Here is a 15,183-nt window from a genome sequence, read left to right on the forward strand (position 1 = left end):
TTCGCCGCGCCGTAACTGGCCGTAGCGTAACCCATCGAACGACCTTATCCAGACCGTTCTAGTGGTGAACACCACTGCGCTGGCGGCAACTCGTGTCGAGCGAAGATATTTTGCCAAGACACCTCTGTAGGTTCGACGGTAGGGCACCAGTTCACTATACGCAGGTAGACGGTCCGGGTGCAAGTCCGACAATAGTAATAATGTTGGGGCGTACGGTCGAGTTTTTATTGCTCTATGACTGTATTGTAAAGACACGCTGTAGTGATTTGGTTATTGCGGATTACCGGGGTTTGGGCGCAGTTACTTTCGAGTGGCCAGCATTGGCACTGCCTACGCAATCGCTTCTTATTTTACTGTAACGACTACGATTTTATTAGAGGGATGAAAAGAAAATTTTCGAAGCTCGCGCGAGTCGTTTCTTTTCTTTTCCATATCAATGTGCCATTTCGGATATATCCACAAACAGGATCTTGACTTGGATCTATTCTGACTCTCGCATAACACTAGTTTACAAAATGAAATTGATTTTATGTACATTTGATGAGAGGTAACTTTTCCTATGGATTTTCTCCTGCTGAATTCGAAAATAAAGGTGAACATTCTTTTTACGGAACAGCTTTTAAGATATTTTGATTTTTTCAATTTGTTCACTCCTTTTCACTTTAAAAACCATACCTGGAGCTAGATGTGTCCGATTTGGTCGTTCTTGGTACCAAATGAAAGACATTGAAATGATGAGTAAATATGTATAGTGGCATCTTTAATTGGTTAAGCGGTTCAAAAGATATTGATGAAAATAGTCCAGATTTTAAAAAAAATTAAATTTTTAAGCTTATTCTGTGGCAATAGAAACCGACAAAAACGTCCGCTTTCTCTTTATATATATACGTAAAGTAAAAAATAACACCAACCAGAAGTAAATCGGCCGAAAAATGATACAGTTATTAGCGATTGAGTGAATAAATCCAAATCCCACATTTTCTGAATATATTCATTTTTCGACAAGTGGCCATGCCGGCAATGGTTTCTTTTGTTCTCACGTTGATGCCACTGCTACAGCGAAAACTTATTTCGTTTTGAATAAAACAACACATTTTTGATTGCAAAAAACATACGAAAGAACCCAACTCTCTTTATTCTTTAGAATATTTTAGTAATAGTTTTGGCTCTTGCTCTGTCTTCGGTTGGTTTTGGGATCCGTTTCTCTCGCGAGGAACGATATGTAAAACCCTTGATAGCATCGCTCAATGGTCTTAATTTATTGGTGAAATCTCCCACCGTGTACTCTCCTAAATGTACATGAAATCAATTTCATTTTGTAAACTAGTGTAATTAGTAGCCCAATAAAATTTCTGTCCTCGACAATGATTACTAATACTAATAGCCAAAAATTATTTCCATCATCGATAGCGGTTCCATATGACCAAAAAGAATTGTTGTCCGTTATAATGGATATTTATCAATCAATGATAATGTCTATCATCGATAAATGCAAATTTAATATTTTCAATTAACTAGATTTCCCGAATAACTTTTGTGAAATCCAACGATTACTGCATTCCTTGTGATAAAATATGAACTTTTTATAAATGATTTTTTTATCAAATTAAAAAGAGACTATTGTTTATGGCGTCTAGATAACAATCATCGCAAAATTGGCAGTATTTTTATGTTATGCGAGTAAAATTTCTTTTATAAATATTTAAAACTTTAAATAACTAACTATAGTATAACTAAAATTGTCATGAATTGACAAATATACGAAATCAACGAACCAATTCTATTGTTTGCGATCTTCATTTTATTCGTTTAGTCGTTTTCCGTTCGAACACCACATCGAGCGGCCGGCAAAACATTCTCGCCGAGAATGTCCCTTTTGCCAAGACGTTGCGCGTCGTGTCGGTGCCAGTCTAGTGCGCGCACCTCCATGGAAACTATATAGAAGAAAGTGAACTGTCGGCGCTTGCCGATATCGTGTGCGCACTTTTTCCCGTCCCGATACGTTGCCTCTCTATCCCGTCTACCTGCTGCGGCGATGCGGCCTATTGTCCGCATCCCCATTGAAATACAGAGGAGAGACCCAAAACGGCCTAGCGGTCCGTTGCCGTTACCTGCCGTGACGGTGTAGTGTGCAAAGACCTTTAAGTGTAAACATGCCGCGTCATCCGATACGGGGTATATGAGGTATACATATGTATAAAAGATTCTACGACCCAAGAACCCCTAAATCCGTTCTGTTTGGTAAGTGGCTCGCGATCATCACTACAACCTGTCAAAAACACTGCAGATTGCTCAACTTTAAGCAAGCATAACTCCTGAACCATTGATCCTACAGGATCGAAACTTTGCACTCAAACGGTTAAAAAAAAACAATAGCGTGCAATAAAGTACTCGACAATATGTTGAACGCGCGCGATGCCGGCGATCGACGTCAACAATCGTTTCGTGCGACTTCGCCCCAATACTCTATTACGCCGCGCATCATCGTATCCGAACACACGGTCTACTTAAGCCCCATTAGGTATCGTTAATGCGACACTATTCCGCGTCGGTCGGTTCCACGAACTGGAGTAGGTCCACGCGCGAGCGTTTCTCACGGGTCACAATCGGCGTAGCGGTGCTCTCTCAGTTTCCGCGTGGGCGGCAAAAACAACGGGCGCAATTATCCCTGCGGCGGCGGCGTGCGGCCGTTCGCTACATTGATCGTTCGGCGTCTTGATTAAAGCCTGCAAGAAATTGCCATTATAGATGCCTGACAGACGGCGGCGGTGCTTTCATTCGGCCCCCTTTCGTCGCCGGCGTAACGGTGCCCCCCTCCCCCACGCGCCGCGCTAGTTCTGTCCTCTGTATCTTTCATGTCCCCTCGATCCGGTAATGTTCGTAGACGTCGAGGGGCACTGGGCGATGTCCTTTTTGCAGACAATCTTCAGGGTTTAATTAAGGAACTTGGGCAAGCGGATAAACTCGATGAATGGAGCGGACGAGGTACGGTCTGGGCGGCGCGACCGACACGACGGAGAAAGACATACCGAAAGTTGCCGGGAGTGGAGAGAGACGCTCGAGGGTCGGAGGACGAAAGAGAGGAAGAGTCAAACGTCCCCCCAACTGGCCTACTGGTTGGGGGGCAAGCGGGGGCGAACTGTGGCCATTCCGATGTGCTTTCTCGCGTGTGTGTAGACGTTACACGGTGTTGAATTTGTATTCGGATGTGTGTAGCTACGATCCTTGTCCCAGAGCCGAACTTATGGCAGTGGACGCACGGGGGGCATCTGTGTGTCGATGACTCGAAGAGAGCCGGCTATTACCGCCGCGCTGCGCCGCGCCGCGTCGACCCGGTGTTAGGGCGCAGAAAACAAATACAAGCCGCGACTCAGCCGGTAAAGAGCGACGCGCGGGAGGATAGTTAACGGGACGCGGAGGGACGACGACGACAACGACAAGCGTCGCGGCGCGAGCGAAACATGCAAAGAGAATGAGGGAAATCCGACACGTGCCGTTCTCCTCGCCGTGCCAGCTCTTTCCTATTCTTCTTCCGGCCAAAAGCTCCTCAAACTTCCAAGCGTAGCGGGGGGGCACTCCGCGGAAACCTCGAGTGTTCGTTTCTCTTTCTTGCCCGACCCCTTCCAGACTCGGGAGCCACCCCTTCACTTGACTCGTCGAGCGCGTCGGGGGCCACAGTTTGCCTACGTAAAATCGACAGTTTCTCTCCGTTTTTGATCTTTAGTTACAATGGATTAGAGGTTCCTTGAGAGTCGTAAGAGCCGCGGTGACGGCGGTGGCGACGGTTGCGGCGGGTCCCGAGGCTTGAATAATCTCTCTCTCTCTCCCCCTCCCGCGGTTGCACGCGTCCCGTTACCGTGGCCCGATCATTTAAAGTGCCGGTATCTGAAAGCTTAATGACATCGTTGCTTAATGACGACGACGGCCCGCCGCCGGCCCTTTGATCTACACCGCTCCGCAGAGAAAGGCCTTCGGTTCGCGTAATTGTTTTGCGTAAACTGAATGCACCGCTTTGATGCCGGAACCGACGCCAACGCCGATTCAGAACGCTTTCCGTTAACGAGGCGAAATCTCGGAGTTTTCTGTTTTCCCGTGCCGTATGGGATTTCGCGCGAAATTGTTCAGAACCAGCCGTACACTATCGACGATAACTTCCGGATATTTTGATACGCCAACTTGATCCGTACTCCGGTAGGGTGAGATCTTCTCTTGCCACTATGTGTATAGTTGGGATAATAGAATATTGTTTTTACGACTGAAAAGGACGTAACGTACGCCCGGGTAATTTTTGAATGATGTGGTACAGCTTTCTTTCGGTATAAGATGACGATGTTTCTTTCTCTATCCCCAATTCTTTTCTTTTGAAGTTGCCAGCTCGACTCTACTTACAAGGGACATTACCCAAGTGTAACATGCCAGTTTTAATGGAAGGGTATAGCCGGAGAAGATGCTGAAAAGTGCTCCCAAACCAAATTGATTTTTGGTCAAATCATCCCAAAGAAAATCTAAATAGAAGAATACATATACATAGGGGTAGTTATAGGGTGAGCAGGTTTCATGAATTATGCTCTATTTCTTCTGTTCTGCTCAACAAAATATTACGAAAAATGTATGAACATTCTACCTAAATAGCACACATGACAGTGGATTATTTCAGAATTTTTGGTTGCAGAATCGATTTTTCAGAAAATCCGGAAGCATAAAATTTCCGATTTTACATTGAAGTTTTCAGAGTATCACGTTTATATTATATGTATATCGCAGAATACAGTTTGTTGTCTTTGAAAAAACGAATTTTTTTGAAAAGTAGAGGTGCCCCGTTTTCATAATTAACGGCTCATAGATGAAAAAACGAGGGGCAATAAGTGGTAAAAATTGGAAAAGTCTTTTTAAAAGTGAAGAGTAGCAGCCCGCAAAAGACTCATTCCGAAAGATAAATTAATGGATTGGATGGGCTGCAAAAAAGGACACTATTTTCGCAATTCGGTGACGTTGGACCGCGAGCCAGCGAGAAAACGGCGCGTAGGAGATGGCAATATTTAGTTTGCTCGATTAATACACACATCATAACCGACGCTCGAAGGTTCAGTATTTGCTCAGTTCTCGTATCCGCCATATGAAGACTGAGACGTAAAAATATGTAGGTATGTATGTACGTATGTTTGCCTTCGTCCTTCGGACCGTCACACGCGTTACTCTCGCACACGATATTAGAAACGTTCCGACGCATCGGCCTTATTAATATCGCATTTTCCGCCTGTACCGCGGTGCGCGAACAGGATTCAGGCTTGCTGTGTCATACGGGAGCGATATTGCTCGTTGGTAATGGTTTATTAGATTGATGATTGTTCGCGGACGTTCCACCGCTTTTGATCTGGAATCCGAATAGCGGTCGACGTTACACGGGAACAATTTAAGTGTACAATCAGTTGTTAATCATACAATTCACTGTGATGCGAGAGCTCCCTTCGCGCCGCGCCGGCGTTGTTCTCGAAAGTGTTGTACAATCGTAAACAATATTCAATAACACTTTTTAGCGAATGATATTTACCTGGGACACAAGCGTCCGCTGAAAATTGTTGGTTGTGGACAAACGTTTGGAAATCCCTGTGTTTGTCAAAGCGACGCACCGTCCGTACAAACGCCCGTCTACGGTAGAATAAAAATTCCAGGAGCGAACGTATAAAAATGGTCCATGCGCGATCACAATTTAATTCTGTACGATGTAAAGGCCGTTCGAGCAGACTACGATATCTGATAGAGACAAAAATATGGCTCCCGACAAATACAGTTAGGAGAAACGATGCACGATTCGTTACTATACCGATATTCTACAACGATTCGCGCGAAATTCCTGAGCATCGTGTTAAACAATAGAGAAAATTTGCCGACCATGTTCCGAACAAAAGAATTCTCTGATATGATTACAGTTCTCCCTCGAACAACGTAGACTTAACGGGGTTAGGTCTAAAAAGAATCGACCTCTCTCTTTTTTAACCGACTTCGAAAAAGGTGGAGGTTACTCAATTCGATTTGTATGTGCCTTTTTGGGCTATTTGTCTCCCGATCAAGCCTGTTAATCGAGGTCTATGTATACATTCACCATTGTGAGTATGAACCTTTTCTCTGTGTATGAGGCGCAATTGCACCCCAGACTTACAAAAACGGAAATAAAAATTTTACGAATGGAAAATTTGCAAAAATTTCCTAGGAGTGCGGTCTGTGATATCATACATATAATACATCCATGCGGAATTATTCTATAAAATCTTTTCGAGCATGTATTACTATAAAAATCGCTAAAAACGTTTAACAAATGCGTTCTTCCTATTTTTATAAAATAATGTAACATAGTCGCACTTTTTTAGTGCTCCGTAAATCTAACGTATCATTATAAAATGTCATTGTGAAAAGCGTGTTATGCGGCATTATGCAAAAGCTAATATAATTTAAGAGCAGAATGTAAAATGTGCAATGCGGGTTGTTAAAAGGTAGACATTGTTCATGAGATGACCAATTGGATTTATTCGACAGGACGCAGGATTTTTGACCAGCTCGTTAAGTTATGTAAATTTTAACATTAGCGGGGTTATAGTAGGCGTATCTTCAACGGTATTGTTTTGACGCGTTAATTGCGAGTTCCTGGTAACACAACGATACATGCAAACGACGGTAATGATACAATTACGACTCCATTTGCAACCCACCTACGGTTTCCTCAATTTCCAAATGCACATCCGCAGACACCTTTTCCCAGAACCTCGTCAGAGAACTGTAGAAACAATTTCACAAAACACTGTACGAGTTGAATTAATCTTCAATTTCACTGCCTTTAGTGCGTATTCTCTCGACATTTATCATTTAACTATCAAATCAGCAAAATTTCTTCATATATGTATGTCCTATTTTAATTGAACCCATTATCTTTTGCTGCTAAAGAGTTTGTTTTTAGCAGTTGTCGCTAATTGTATAAAAGTAAATAAAAATATATTGACAATGTTTTTATAGCACAACAAAATTATAAACGTAAGGGAAATGATTTCTGGAAAGTGTTAGTATGTGTGACGATTTCCCCTGACTAAACCGGCAATGACAGAGAGAGGGTAAAACTGTATTCCCTTTAATTTCTCTCTCTCTCCTCCGTCCACTACCGTGACGGGTCACAAATGACTTTATAATAGCACACGGAGGGTTGAAATCCGTGTCCCACATGTCTTGACTTGTCCTTATTAGGATTATTATTCGATCATACTTTATTTTAATATTATTTTATTCCTAATTCACCATGAAATAATAACATGTGTTAGCATTTTATGGAAGAACAATGTGTTCTAAGTAAACATACTAAACTAATACAACAGAAGAAAATATTAAAAAATAAAATCGATGTTTGTTGAAGAATGTTTTTTTCAAATACTGAGGTTATAAAAATATGACAAACAAATTGTGTATGCCTCGCCAACGAGAATACGATCTCATTGAATTGTACAAATTTATTTAGGGAAAAATATTAATTTTTACGTATCTAATGAATATCTAATGAACCAGTTGCTTATATGGAATTTAAAAAAAAATGTTTATTTTTAATAGGTTTTCGGAACATAATCCCCCTCTCTGTTACTGATTCTGGGTCTAATATAATACGGTTTCACACAACACGACATTTTCTCGGACCTATCTACCGTGTTATAGGAGGGTTACCACTCTTTTAAACGAACCTTATGTATCCGACACTTGAAGAACTCTCTCTCTCTACATGTCTGATCTTGAGTCTAGACATCTGGAACGGTGGTCTAGATCTAAGGAAGGTGTCGCGCAACATCTTCAGGGAGATGCATGCGGAGCGCGTACGCATTGTTTTTGCCGGGGTAGATGCGCGTGGAACGTTTATCTCTACATATACGCGACAAAGGCGCGTAATTAGAACACGTGTTGGATGCAGGAAGCTTCATTAGTGAACCTGTTCCCTGTTCCTGTCCGCGGAGCCCATTGTGCGACCGAATCGTCTGCGCGGCACCGATGCTGCGCGTTGCTCGCGATTCTTTGCCTCCACGAGCCAATACATAGCTGTCGGCTATTTGTTACCAGTGGTAAACATGAATTCCTAATTGCGGAAATGGGCCTCCACCGCTGCTGGCCCTACACGATCTTTACCGACGACCCTGCAATCGGGTCGGTTCGAACGTTTCGTAAAATAGTCCTCTGCTGGCATGTTCGAGAGTTCTGTTATTTACCCTTTTAAGCCGTTTCTTATTTCTTGGTCGGCCGATGCGATGTGGCGGGTAACTTCTTTGTAGTCTATAGGGTGGTTTTCACACACAGGGTGGTTGATTATTATTCGTAGCGAAGAATGTTTATGTAAGGTTAAATGGTTTCGAGAGATGCATACTGAGGTGAACGCGTAGAAGAAATATGGAGGTCATCAGCATTTTTTAAAATGGGATCGTATGTTTTTTCTTGCACCAATCGATGAAGCTTCGTATTCTCTACAAAAAAGTAGAACCTAACCTACTAACATAACCTAACCTATTACATGCAACAACAAGTCTAGAAAAAGAAATAACATTTTCGCATTTTGTAACACTTTGTCCAGTCTCTCTGTTTTTTGTTAATAACTGAAATATTACTTGCTATAATCAAAAATACCTTGTGAAACAATGTCAGATAACTAGGTACATAACACGTTGGCATAAAAATGTCTGTTGTAAATGTAACAGTTTTTGCGTAATCGTGGGTAGTTCAAAGTCGAATTGTTTCTTTCGAGCCTAGTCTCCATGAAAAGTAATAAGTGGACAGCGGATTTGATGCATTTATGACAAAAAAAATTAGTAGATGTAATTTAAAACAGGGAGAACATTAGAAGAATTTTAAAACACACTGGCGTATATATTATTTTCAACTTATTAAACATATTAAGACAAACAATAATTGCTCTCCAGATTGTGTTGCAATTCAGGTAGGAAATTTCTATTTTGCATAAATATCATCCACTGTCTAGTAATAAGGTTGGCGGAAATCTGTTTACCGAAAAACTCAATTAAGAGTTGCTACTAAAATAATTCGTTTGTGTGATTATAACGATATTTTACTTTCTTTTGCAGCTTACGGCGGGGTCCGGGGGCTAACGTGCAAGACGCCAGTGGATACTCCGCCCTTCACCACGCAGCGTTGAATGGTCACAAGTACGTCTCGATTCGGTTCCGATCGAAGTGTCCCTGTCTTCATTCAAATCCATTTACTTAATCATTCTTACTTTATGAAACGCGATAGTTCCCCGTAGAACTCGATGACCGCGTCGAGGCTCGTCGCGGCTCTCATTAATATTCCCTTCGATCGCCTATTAATCGATGTCAACCACATTCTGGCGGTAATTCGAGGAAACGCTTTTATCCTCAGGGAGGTGGTAAAGTTATTGCTCCAATATGAGGCTTCCACTAACGTCGTCGACGCTAAAGGCTCTTCGCCGCTTCATTTGGCAGCTTGGGCAGGCGACGCTGAAATCGTGCGGTTAATTCTTACCCAAGGACCTTCGGTACCCAAAGTGAATCTTACGGTCAGTGAATTTATGCCTTTTCTTTTCTTCTTTAATTAAAAAAAATACAGACACCATTATTAACTAATATGTAGACTGCGGATGTTTATGCAAAATAAAAATTTTCTGCATCAATTTTATAAAACACACACGTCAACGAAGATGTTCTTTCCTTCTTTAATAATTTTAGAAAGTTGAAATTAATACACTGGCGTTTCTAAATTCTCTTCGCCCCTAATCTTCTTTACATTTTTATAATAAATGCATCAAATCCGCAGTCTACTAATATGCGTTCATCGCTGCGCTATACATACAGTGGGGTTCTTGGTCCGAACAGTCGGAAAAAAGTCGATTTCAAAATTTTGCGTTAGCCGTAAAATTTTGCTGTATGACGTTATAGTTAAAGATCTGAAAAATAAAGCTTCAGTATTGGTTTTTTATTTATAAATACAGTTAGTATTGTTTTTTATTTCTTTTGTATTTGTTGTTAAACAGTTTCTGAAACAGCATTCATTCGTTAGCGATTTTTAAGTGTTTTAAGGAAATTGTGTAAATTCTTGTGTATTGCAGAAGCTCTTCAAGCAGGTATACACAGCACTTTCGCATAGATTTCATTTTGTGTTATCATCTAAATTATTATAGTTATTAATATTTGAACGTATTCAATCATATTCAGTAAATTTTTTTACGATTATAAAACTTGATTGTCGATTTTGTTATACTATTGAGTAATATCCCGTGCTCTTTCCGGTATCATTATATTCGATAAAGGTTTGTGATCATGGTGCGAAAGGAATTAGTCTCAGATTTGCACAGATTGAACATTTATAACTAGTCTAATTGTAAGTAGAAATGAGCATCAACAGTCGCAGCGTGTGTTCCTGATGAAAATTAATAGTAAGAACTAAAAATTTCTTAAAATATATATTGTATTTACTTATTAAAAAATTGGACTATGTCAGACGCGTTTGATTTGTTAGATCGAATAATTTTGTCCAGCGGTAGTATGTATAATAAAAACGAATGTTTAAGATTATGGAACACAGTTTGTGTTTTCCGATTGAACAATGATTCGATCGGGTTAATGAATTTGCGTGGCCCGAAGGTGTATTTTCAGTTTAATTCGACAGTTGCCAATGCTGTGAGTCGAGAGCAAGTAATTTGTTAACTCGGAATACCGGCTTTGTATGATCGCAGACGAAGGACAACGAGACAGCGTTGCACTGTGCAGCACAGTATGGGCACACGGAAGTGGTGGCACAGCTGTTGCAATACGGATGCGACCCCAGTATCCGCAACAGCCGGGGAGAATCTGCACTCGATCTCGCCGCACAATATGGCAGGTAAATTGCACGTGCCATTTTCGCTCCTCCCCCTCTCCCCGTTTTAAAAATTGAAATTGAAACTTTGTTCAGATTTTTGTCTCTGTTTGCGCGACAAACGGTCGAAAACAATGAAACTCTCGCCTTGTTAGTTACTACTTAATACTATCCGTATAATTCGATCGATGACGATTGCTAATTGGCTCTACACTCCCCCAGTAACGTTAATTATCTTTTGTAGACTGGAAACCGTGCAATTACTCGTTAGCACGTATCCGGAGCTGATCGTGCCTCTTCGGAACTCTTCCTCGTCAGTGATTTTTCCTCATACTCCGCTGCATTTGGCTTCGCGAAATGGCCACAGGTAAGTCTACGATCAACGAACTATGAACCGAAATAATTCTACTACTTCCTCTCTGATCTCTGGAGCAGTGTATAGAGTACTTTTCGATTGAATAAAAGAGATTTGCTCACGTTCCGTATTCCCTTTCGACATCGTCTTGTTTTCTTCATATATTTACGCAACAACTGATTCGAAGCGTATATTCTGGGTGTTTAAAAAATGTTGCACTTCCTTGAATGGGGCAATTCTGGAGGCCATTTCAAGTAATTTTTTCCTTTGCGAAAATGTTCTGCGAGGTTTTGTTCAGGGGTTATTAACGAAAAACACGGACCAATCAGAGCGCAGCTGCAGCAGACGGATTCCGGCTGGTCGACAGATACCGTTGAGCGTGGCGTTGTCATTGGTCGAACTGGAATCCGTTTGCTGTAGCCGCGCTCTGATATGTATGTGTTTTGCCTTGTTGTCTGAAAAGTGTCAGATCTTTTTCAGAATTTTTAGAATCATTCGAAAGAAGAAAATGGGAACTAACTGGGGTCATTGAATTTCCCTTGCAACTACCCCCTTAATGACGAATTTTTAGGTTGAAAAAGTAGGGTTGACAAACACGAATCGATCAGAGGGCGACTTCTGATTGGTCCTTGTTTTCCGTTAATAACTCCTGAGCAAAAACCTCGCAGAACATTTTCACAAAGGAACAAGTTACTTCAACTAACTCCAGGAATCGCCCCTTTCAAGGAAGTGCAACATTTTTCGGACACCCTGTAGAACGTATTGTTTTAGTTACACATTTAATTTACATGTAATGTCGTGTCTCCACTCTTGTTGTCTTCTTGTTCGTCTTTTATTCGTTAAAAGCAGCGACTTCTTCAAGGTACATGAAGCATCAACGAAAAGTTGCTCGTTGTTGCTTCAGCGTGGACGTAGTTTAAGGTTCTGTTTCATCTGGTTTATACAGTCGCAGAGTTTGTTTATGATTTCATTGATTATTCCGTCTAGTCTATCTTAACCCATGATTTCGATTATACGGTGTTCAATAACTAGTCGATATCGCTCAACAGCTCCGCGTTCTCTCTTTATTTAATCAAGCTGAACCGATGATCGTGCATGGCGTTCGATCAACACACGGGGGTGGCGGCCCACGCGTTTGCAGCCGGTGTCCATGAAATCTATTTTATATTGCATTGCAGATCAGGATCGCTGTTAGATTATTCATGATTCGCGGAACCCTGCCGAACTCGTGTACACTCGGCTTCCGAGCGCGTACACGAATCGCACGATTAATTTGTGTTTGAGGTACGCGACCGAAAGAAAGCTTTAGCGGCTTTTATCCTACCCCTTCTATAATATTCCTTCAGTATTAACACTGGATCTACACCACGCTAGTCAAACTGACTGGTTTTACAATTTCATTCTGAAATTCCTACTTCATGTTACATTTTTCTTCGCAATGAAGACTCTCACTGCGATAACTGAAGGTGTATATTGGATACTAGCTTTTGCCCGCGGCTTCACTCGCACAGAAAACCGTTTAATGCCCTCGGAAATTGATATTGTTTCTCCATATAAAACCTTTTAACCCCCCATTCACCCCTATAGAGTTTTAATTTTATGTCATGCCGCAATCTTAGATTTCAAAACCCCTTTTCACCCCCTTAGGGGATCAATTTTTTAAAATGCCGAAATAGGTGTTTGATTAATTATATCAAAGAGCATTAAGACCAAGTATGAAGTAAATCCGACCACGAACAAAATATTCCTCATACAAACGTTGCAACCCCTTTTCACCCCCTTAGGGGTTGAATTTTTTAAAATGCCGAAATAGGTGTTTGATTAATTATATCAAAGAGCATTAAGACCAAGTATGAAGTAAATCCGACCACGAACAAAATATTCCTCATACAAACGTTGCAACCCCTTTTCACCCCCTTAGGGGTTGAATTTTTTAAAATGCCGAAATAGGTGTTTGATTAATTATATCAAAGAGCATTAAGACCAAGTACGAAGTAAATCCGACCACGAACAAAATATTCCTCATACAAACGTTGCAACCCCTTTTCACCCCCTTGGGGATTGAATTTCGAAATATCCTTTCTTATCCCTTGTATAGATCATAAGGGAAACCTCTGTGCAAAATTTCAGCTTTCTAAGTCCAAGGGTTTAGCCTGGGCGTTGATAGGTGAGTCAGGACTTCGCTTTTATATATATAGATGGGTGTTAATGAATGTACACTGGTACTTTTGAAATAAAACAATTCTTTATTTCACGGCGCAGGAGAAAGCTCTTTACTAACCGAAATCTTAGCTTCGACTGACGCACAGTGGGGCCAGAAACCGATCTTTTTGGACAAAAATCTGCCGACAACTCAGTTTTCCATCGATTCGAGTTTAGCCCCTTGCTGATAACTAGACTGCGGATTTTATGCATTTATCGCAAAATTGGGTGGATGTAGTTTAAAACAGTCAAAACATTACGACGATTTAACAAGGTCCATATGTTATCTTCAATTTGTTAAAATTGTTAAAGACACGAAGACATTTTTGTACGGTTCCTGAGTCTTGTAATCGACGAAGAAAATTTTTATTTTGCATAAAGATCCGCAGTCTACTGATAACTATTGGGTCATTCGGAAAGTCATTTCTTTTTTCGTGATGAAATGACATTGCTTCCATTTGTTATTACCAACCTTATTTTTTACAGCTGACATTTCGGACGTAACTTCCTACCTTGCAGTGTTTTCTAATCTTACAAGTATGTTTTTATCCACTGTTTTATTATGGTTTTATACCACTGTATTATTTATTCATGATTACACAAGTAAAAGTGTGTGGCGGTTTTAACAGATATGATTAGAAGCTTAGCGACCGGCAAAACTTGGCCGAACTAAGACGACCACTCCCTTAGCCCCTGTGTCTGAGAATCGTCGGTCATCTTTTCCCGGGAACCGTTAGTGTTAAGTACCGAGTAACGCGGCCCTAGGCATTGTATCACAGGAACAACAATGGACTCGTTTCAGCTAACCATAACGACGTCGAGCCATTTGCAGCGTTGCCCATTAGAGCCAATCAGAGAGCACCGCGTTGCGTAATTCCGTCGAATACGATATGTACGTCCTCCGGCTGGCATGATCCGTCGCAACCCTCTCCTGGTTACACGTCCTATATTACCATCCTGCCGATCGCCCTCTCATTCCTCGTTGAGCCTCAGCGAATGCATTCGATCGCATTGTACCGTCAACAGCTCTGTCCATCCGTGCGGATTGCTGACCGCCACTCGATTACGAGGATCGTATTAATCATTACCTCTGAAACGTACCGACCTAGATCAGCCCGGCTCTCACGAGCTAGCCGAATCGCGATTGCTCGGACCATCCCGGAATGTTTAATACCCTTTCATGCCTGAAAGTGTTCTCTGTCGCTTGATAAACGCGCCGCGCGCTGCGAATGTATATCGGGCTCCTTTAACGGATTTGTTTTCAACCACGTCAAGGATCATGGTTGGCTTCCAGCTTGTCGACCGTTATTTTTCCCTGATTTCGAAATCGCTCCCTCCTACCCGGAGATGAAAGCGGGTTCTTAACCCCTGCGCATAACAGGATCCTTGCTCATTTTGTGCTGCGCATTTCAGCTCAGCGAATTTCTACCTATTCCGAAGTGTACGATTTGCCTTATTTTTTCGAAGAGATCAGCCAGCTATGTTGGTCAGAGAGTCCGAATTTTTTTCATGAATACAGACAAATTTATGTAACTGAAAATGTCCTCTTGATACAGATCAACCATTCAGAGACAACGTGTCCGTGAGCCTGTACTGACTCTAAAAAGTGTTTCGAAACTCATTACGCGAGATCAGATCGTTAGTTGTGACACAGTTCCTATAGGCGTTACTGTTTATTTTCTAGAATTTGAAAACAGCTATCAGTAATATCAAAAAGTCGTAATCTCCAGAAAATTATGGTAACTTCGTTTCGGCACGTCGTCGCACAGTGGGCC

The 15,183-nt window shown here is 41.5% G+C and overlaps 1 protein-coding gene across 3 annotated transcripts in view; it reads left to right on the forward strand.

The window, feature by feature from the left end:
- The window catches only part of LOC143216385 (ankyrin repeat and SAM domain-containing protein 1A), a 102,438-nt gene that overhangs the window by 11,648 nt on the left and 75,607 nt on the right, over nucleotides 1–15,183 (forward strand). For all 3 annotated transcript variants that reach the window (XM_076439359.1, XM_076439361.1, XM_076439362.1), the window contains exons 2-5: nucleotides 9,102–9,182; nucleotides 9,397–9,553; nucleotides 10,730–10,875; nucleotides 11,096–11,218. In XM_076439359.1, coding sequence (XP_076295474.1) covers nucleotides 9,102–9,182; nucleotides 9,397–9,553; nucleotides 10,730–10,875; nucleotides 11,096–11,218 — 507 coding nt within the window. The remainder of the gene's footprint in view (nucleotides 1–9,101; nucleotides 9,183–9,396; nucleotides 9,554–10,729; nucleotides 10,876–11,095; nucleotides 11,219–15,183) is intronic.

The sequence above is a fragment of the Lasioglossum baleicum genome, chromosome 15, assembly GCF_051020765.1.
Source record: "Lasioglossum baleicum chromosome 15, iyLasBale1, whole genome shotgun sequence".
Classification (NCBI taxonomy): domain Eukaryota; kingdom Metazoa; phylum Arthropoda; class Insecta; order Hymenoptera; family Halictidae; genus Lasioglossum; species Lasioglossum baleicum.